The sequence below is a fragment of the Acipenser ruthenus genome, chromosome 44 (assembly GCF_902713425.1).
Source record: "Acipenser ruthenus chromosome 44, fAciRut3.2 maternal haplotype, whole genome shotgun sequence".
Taxonomy (NCBI): Eukaryota; Metazoa; Chordata; class Actinopteri; order Acipenseriformes; family Acipenseridae; genus Acipenser; species Acipenser ruthenus.
The window spans coordinates 7,236,911-7,244,635 of record NC_081232.1 but is presented as its reverse complement, the minus strand read 5'-3'; the positions used below and the strand labels follow the sequence as shown (position 1 = coordinate 7,244,635).

The 7,725-nt window shown below is 43.6% G+C and overlaps 1 protein-coding gene across 1 annotated transcript; it reads left to right on the top strand.

Moving 5' to 3' along the window:
* The first annotated feature begins 1,887 nt into the window (after positions 1-1,887).
* Positions 1,888-6,701, top strand: LOC131709671 (CD276 antigen-like). The gene is made up of 3 exons (XM_059012263.1): positions 1,888-1,981; positions 4,139-4,220; positions 4,859-6,701. Exons 2-3 carry the CDS (start codon positions 4,141-4,143, stop codon positions 5,967-5,969), a joined length of 1,191 nt encoding a protein of 396 aa, XP_058868246.1. The 5' UTR covers positions 1,888-1,981; positions 4,139-4,140; the 3' UTR covers positions 5,970-6,701.
* The last annotated feature ends 1,024 nt before the right edge of the window (positions 6,702-7,725 follow it).

The window sequence follows — 7,725 nt, the reverse complement described above, 5'->3', positions numbered from 1 at the left end:
AGCTACAGAAAACGTTTGATTGCAGTGATTGCCTCTAAAGGTTGTGCAACAAAATATTAGGTTAGGGGTCCCATCATTTTTGTCCATGCCATTTTCATTTGTTTAATTATTTACAATATTATGTTGAATAAAAAATCAAAAGCAAAGTCTGATTTCTATTAAATATGGAATAAACAATGGTGGATGCCAATTACTTTTGTCAGTTTCAAGTTATTTCAGAGAAAATTGTGCATTCTTCGTTTTTTGTGGAGGGGTACCAACAAATTTGAGCACGTCTGTATATATAATGCACGTGTTTATTCATTTATTTATTAATGTATGTGTTTATTCATTTATTTATTAATGCATGTGTTTATTCATTTATTTATTAATCTACGTGTTTATTCATTTATTTCTGTCTTTATCCTGCCCTTGTTTTCTTGCGGCGGTCTGGCTTTGAAGACGGAATAATGCTCGTGGTAAATCACCCTTCGACTGTAAAATCTGTAGATTTAAACTTACATTTTTATTTGTTTTGGTATTTATAAACGAGCATATTTAAAGTTAGATTTGTATTTGTTTGTTTCTATAATAACCTCTAGCACTGTCCGTATATTAAATTAAACCAATATCTTTGAAATCCATTGTGTTTAGACCAAAACGTTAAAAAAGGGCGATTTTTGTGAAATGCACGTTCGCTGTTTTTGTAATTACGGGGGTAAGGCTAAGCAAATTGCACATGAGATTAAATGAATTGCATAACAGTCGGTTCTGCTGTTGATTCTCATACCGCTACAAAATACTGAGCATAACCCTTCATAAAGAAGTTTGAAGGTTGACTTCAGCGAGCAGATCATTGCATTACATGTAGGTTACAGTCAGTGCAGGCTAGCTGTCTTCCAGGCGGGTGTCAGTGCAGTCTAGCTGTCTTCCAGGCAGGTGTCAGTGCAGTCTAGCTGTCTTCCAGGCAGGTGTCAGTGCAGTCTAGCTGTCTTCCAGGCAGGTGTCAGTGCAGTCTAGCTGTCTTCCAGGCAGGTGTCAGTGCAGTCTAGCTGTCTTCCAGGCAGGTGTCAGTGCAGTCTAGCTGTCTTCCAGGCAGGTGTCAGTGCAGTCTAGCTGTCTTCCAGGCAGGTGTCAGTGCAGTCTAGCTGTCTTCCAGGCAGGTGTCAGTGCAGTCTAGCTGTCTTCCAGGCAGGTGTCAGTGCAGTCTAGCTGTCTTCCAGGCAGGTGTCAGTGCAGTCTAGCTGTCTTCCAGGCGGGTGTCAGTGCAGTCTAGCTGTCTTCCAGGCGGGTGTCAGTGCAGTCTAGCTGTCTTCCAGGCAGGTGTCAGTGCAGTCTAGCTGTCTTCCAGGCAGGTGTCAGTGCAGTCTAGCTGTCTTCCAGGCAGGTGTCAGTGCAGTCTAGCTGTCTTCCAGGCAGGTGTCAGTGCAGTCTAGCTGTCTTCCAGGCAGGTGTCAGTGCAGTCTAGCTGTCTTCCAGGCAGGTGTCAGTGCAGTCTGTAGCTGTTATACAAATTTAACTTTAAATATACTCGTTTATAAATACCTACTGTATGCACGTACATACGTCCGAGCTTAAAACAAAACTATCCGGTGGGCTTTCAAACTCCAATACAGAGAGGAAAGGGCGCAGCTATACGAATGGGAGGGCGGGCTTAGATGTGTGACATCATCCAACCTGAATGACGCCACGCCTCCAAGTTTCGAGTCAATAAGAATAAGACCCCAATAAATAAATATGTTAACCAAATAATAATAATTTTAATAATAATAACGTTTTCTCTACGTGTATGTCGTTTCTATTCTAATTATGCTAGGGACTAATTAATGACTTTTACTTGGAATGAATCCGGTAAAGCAGACTGTGCAGCGGAAGGTTACCTCCAGTCCCGGTCATGTGTTACAAGAGCTCGCTGTAGAACGCTTATCCAGTCAGTCAGTCAGTCGGTCTGGTAGAACTGGAAGCCGTGTGTTTGTGGATCGTGTGCTCTCAGCTGTTGAAGGTAAAGTGTTTTAAAGTGTATTTGTTTATTTGTAATGTTTGCAAAGTGAATACTGTGCGTCTCGCTATATTTATTAATTCATTTAGTCCTTTAACACAGAGAGGGAATAATAACGGAGGTATATTCGGGAAAGACGTTCTGTAGTCTGCCCGTTAATCGCAAATAAATCAATAATAATCATAATTCATATTTGTCGTGCTTTGTAAATAAATGTCTATTTGATTTTGTATTTACCTCTTGACGGAGTTTTGCAAGTTGTGTTTTTTGCTTGGGGGGAGATTCTCCATAATATGTATAACAGCACAGAAAATCGATGCAATTTGAAGTTATTTATGGGGGGGGATGCACTTCATATAGTATTTTATTGATTTTTTGTTTTTTAAATCGTAATGAAAAATTGCACAAACAACCCCCCCCCCCCCCCCCCCCCCCCCCCCCCCAAAAAAAAAGTGAGTGGACAGCGTTCACCTGCGTTCAACAGCGTTCACCAGTGTTCATCTGCATCTGCGTTCACCTGCGTTCACCAGTGTTCATCTGCATCTGCGTTCACCTGCGTTCACCTGCGTTCACCAGTGTTCATCTGCATCTGCGTTCACCTGCGTTCACCTGCGTTCACCAGTGTTCATCTGCATCTGCGTTCACCTGCGTTCACCTGCGTTCATCTGCATCTGCGTTCATCTGCGTTCATCTGCGTTCATCTGCGTTCACCCTCGAGTCTAACCCTGGGTAAATTGTCTAGCAACATTTTTGGCGACTTCAGAATGTCTAAACAGCGACATCACGCGACTTTGTGAGGTTTCTCTGGCAACTTTGTGGAATTGGCGAAGCTTCCTCCCTGACTCTCCTCAGCAGCAGTGAAGCGTTCCCGCGCTGCAGCTCAGAATCAAACAGGCTGGTCCTGCTCACATACTGAGGGAGCTGATCGGCAAGCTGGTCTGTGTTGTCATGGTAACTGTGAACGATGCGCCCCGTTTCTGCTCTTCTCCAGATCACACCTGACTTCTCATCCCAGCCTCCATCTGTGTAGTAGAAGGTGCAGCTCAATTTGATTGGCTCTTGTAATGCTAATTGAGAAATATGCATATTTCTGCATTCCAAGAGCCAATCAAATCACGTGAAAGCACAAAGAGGGTGGAGCTCATTTGCATACAAACTCCAGATTTAGCTGGCCAGTTAGATATTTAGCTAAATATTTAGCATTGCTAAAAACTAAATGTGTAAAAGCCTCCATCAAGGGTTTATAGTTTATTTTATTTTTTCCTTGTTCCCCTTCAGTGCCACTACGGTGAACAGAAGTGAGGTGCTCCAACACGTAAATGAACGCTCCAACATAAGCGGCTGTCCCAATTAAACGAGAGGCAGTTGAGACGACCCGAGTCACGCTTTTTGATTCTTAATGAAAAGAAAGCAAATGAAATCACATCACATTATGATTAGATGTTAAATACATCATTGAAACAATGTTTTTTATTATTCCTCAACAAAGTGAATCGCACCTGCGATGTTGACACGCCAACTTTCTTTGCAAGAAGAGCCTGAGAAACCACAGGAGACTCCTCCTCCTCCCCCTCCTCCTCCTCCTCCTCCTCCTCCTCCTTCAGGAGCTCAGCGTGCTTTACTCAATGTACTCAAGTCACAGTGTAATCACACACTCCCTGCACAGCGCTGCACCACCTGTCTTGAACAAAGTGACGTCCCAATTAAACAACGTCAATAGCATTGGGAAGAACCGTCTCCCAGAGTTGTATCCCATTTCAGCAGCAATCCCAATTAGGCGGAGTGTGTGTAGCCAGGCTAGTTTATAATAAGTAGTGTTGGCGTGTATTCACAAGGGTTCAAAGTTGGCATGTTTGCTGTAGGCTCTGGGTCCTCTGAAGAAATGGGAGTGAAACCCTGTGCATCCTGTAGCTGAAATGAACCTGCAAGAGAGGCTCATGGAAAGTGTAGTTTTTCTGGTTGTGAATCTTGTAGGCGTTCACAATGGCACTTTCCTTGTGGGTTTAATTTCATGAAACTTTCCTGGAGTATATAGTCTATAACTAAGAGCGCTGCGATGTGTAATAATAATGATAAACAGACAGACGAGTCTTTGAATATTTTGTGACTCCAGTGTGTAACGTGGTATGAATTTAAGATTTCTCTTGTGTGTCGGTACAGAGATGCAGACGGAGCGTGCAAAGAGGATGGACTCTGCAGGAGAAGAAGCGTCCCTGAATTCACCTGAGCTGCCCTGGAACCAGTAAGACCCCCGATCCAGTATTGTACTCCAGGGTTTCTTTTCTCTTGGCTTCAATGTGTGCCCTTCTCGTCCTGCTCTCTGCGCTGAGTTTGATGCATCACTTTCTCCTCTTCTTGTCTTCTGTTCTGTTTCATGTTTCTGCTTGCTATTGAACTTGTTTCATTGGCACCGGATCACATCAGGCAGCCTGGGAGCAAACTGTCCCAGTGAGTGTCCGAATCATAAATGTGCTGAACCCTGTGTGTGTGTTTATAACCCTGTGTGTGTGTGTTATAACCCTGTGTGTGTGTTTATAACCCTGTGTGTGTGTTTATAACCCTGTGTGTGTGTTTATAACCCTGTGTGTGTGTTTATAACCCTGTGTGTGTGTTTATAACCCTGTGTGTGTGTGTTTATAATCCTGTGTGTGTGTGTTTATAACCCTGTGTGTGTGTGTTTATAACCCTGTGTGTGTGTGTTTATAACCCTGTGTGTGTGTGTTTATAACCCTCTGTGTGTGTGAGTGTTTATAACCCTGTGTGTCTGTCTGTGTGTGTCTCTCTCTCTCTCTCTCTCTCTCTCTCTCTCTCTCTCTCTCTCTCTCTTTCTCTCTGTCTGTCTGTGTGTGTTTCTGAACTTTTTGCTCTTCTCCGGTTCAGGCTCTATTTGAAGAGAAGGACCGAGTCCAGGATCCAGTTAGGGAGGAGAGTGTGCTTCACTGACCCTGCTGCTGCTGCTGTTACCGGGGTATTGGCAATCCTCATACTGGCTGCTGGCAGGGTCAGCAGCAGTGATTTAGTGCAAGTCCCGCGCTCAGTGAAGTGTACTGAGGGGCAGGACTGTATCCTGAGCTGCACCTTCTACTACACAGCTGGAGGCTGGAATGAGAAGTCAGGTGTGATCTGGAGAAGAACAGAAATGGACCACATCGTTCACAGGATCCGCAACAACACAGACCAGCTTGCCGATCAGTCCCCTCAGTATGTGAACAGGACCAGCCTGTTTGATTCTGAGCTGCAGCGCGGGAACGCTTCACTGCTGCTGTGGAGAGTCAGGGAGGAAGATGCTGGAGAATACGGGTGCTTCGTTTCCACTCCTAGACTGTACGGGTCGGGCCTGACTGAGGTAGTCGTGGTTCCGGCTCAACCCACAACAGGACCAGCTCATGTGATAGTCCCATGCTCAGTGAAGTGTACTGACGGGCAGGACTGTATCCTGAGCTGCTCCTTCTACTACACAGCTGGAGGCTGGGATGAGAAGTCAGGTGTGACCTGGAGAAGAGCAGAAACGGGGCGCATTGTTCACAATTACCATGACAACGCGAACCAGCATGCCCGTCAGTCCCCTCAGTATGTGAACAGGACCAGCCTGTTTGATTCTGAGCTGCAGCGCGGGAACGCTTCACTGCTGCTGAGGAGAGTCAGGGAGGAAGATGCTGGAGAATACGAGTGCTCTGTTTACACTCCTAGACTGTCCGGGTCGGGCCTGACTCAGGTAGTCGTGGTTCCGGCTCAACCACACACCTGGTGGGTTTTAGTAGCAGTTCTTTTTCCCCTTCTTGCTCTTTGTGTGTTTGCACGGCTCTGTTTCGGTCCTTGCCCCTATAAAGAAAAACACAGGTTACAGCTGGAAGTCCAACAAGGCTTCTACCCCAGCACAGACAGTGCTGTTATCAGATCGAGAAGACCAGTGAAGTCAGACCGCTCCCCTGCACTGCTTAATTCACCCAGTTTAATACAAGCTCCAAAAACGAAAGTCTCTTTGAATTAGGAAACGTGATCAGTGTTGAAGAGAAATTTTAAAAATCATATTGTTTCCCGAGACAATTGCACTATAATCTGTACTCTTGTTGTCTTTGCACGATATCAGAACAATCCAGCAAAGAGAAACAGTAGTTTATTGAACATGACAACCTCTTCAGCTCCAGGATGCACATCAAAGGAAAGAGCACTTGCAATACCACGCCCTGCCTGCGTACGTCAAGGTTTGTCGTCTGTTCTCTGGGGTTTTTATTTTCAATCTGATCTCTTTGTATTCATGCTCTGAGGCAGGGTTAGTGTGTGTGTTTTGAAGTCGGGGAGGAGAGATGGAAATCATCAGGTGACTTTATTATCCAGTTGTGTTCCGTGCACAAATCCCTCTCTATCTGTGAAGACATTGACAAGAGCTGGAGACGATCAACGATCTCAAGTATATACAGAGTATTTCATTGTATTATTTCTGCAGTTTTGCTTGTCTACCTTTATTTTGTATTAGTATTTGATTGCAAAAAAATATATGGCAGCGTACATGGATTGTGAAACCCACATAATGAAATTTGAATCAATTCTACAATCATCTTCTTTAGCATAGTTTGAAATTCACCTTTGTGAATATTAATAGAGATTTATTGAAGTCTTTATATCCAGGCTGTGTTTTTCCTTAATCACCTGGATTTTGTACATGTGCTTGTTGTGATGTGTAGTTTAGTTCAGGAGATTAAAAAAATATTACTTAATTTTCTAAATGTCTGTCTTGCTTTATTGAATATGACTATCGAGCACACAGGAGCCTAAACTCAGACACTGACACACAGATACAGCAGTTATTAAACATGACATTAACTGGGACACTGGCACACAGATACAGCAGTTATTAAACATGACATTAACTCAGACACTGGCACACAGATACAGCAGTTATTAAACATGACATTAACTCAGACACTGGCACACAGATACAGCAGTTATTAAACATGACATTAACTCAGACACTGACACACAGATACAGCAGTTATGAAACATGACATTAACTCAGACACTGGCACACAGATACAGCAGTTATTAAACATGACATTAACTCAGACACTGGCACACAGATACAGCAGTTATGAAACATGACATTAACTCAGACACTGGCACACAGATACAGCAGTTATGAAACATGACATTAACTCAGACACTGGCACACAGATACAGCAGTTATGAAACATGACATTAACTCAGACACTGGCACACAGATACAGCAGTTATTAAACATGGAGAGGAGAGAGGGGAGGGGAGAGGAGAGGAGAGGAGAGGGGGTTAGAGTTTTATATATATATATGTATGTTGCAACTTTGAGTAACAATGAACGGAAACTGTGTTCTCCGGTTAATGGTCTTTATTTCCAAGCACACTGAAAAAGCAAAAAATATCTTATTCTTACACTGGCCGATCATACATGAACCATTGGCCTTGTTTACAGCATAAACAACGAGGCACTGCGTGTGCAATGCAGCTTCACCTTTTATTACTCTGCTGCTTGAACACTCGACTCCACCTACTGGCCGGAGTTAGTATTGATCGCCAATCTACTTCAATGGACATTAATTTTACCACAAAGAGTAAGCAACCAACATGCAGAATTCTGTAGCATTTAAGTATATTATTGGGGGGTAGATTGCCCAGGTCTACAATGCCACATATATATATATATATATATATATATATATATAGAGAGAGAGAGAGAGAGAGAGAGAGAGAGAGAGAGAGAGGGAGAGAGAGAG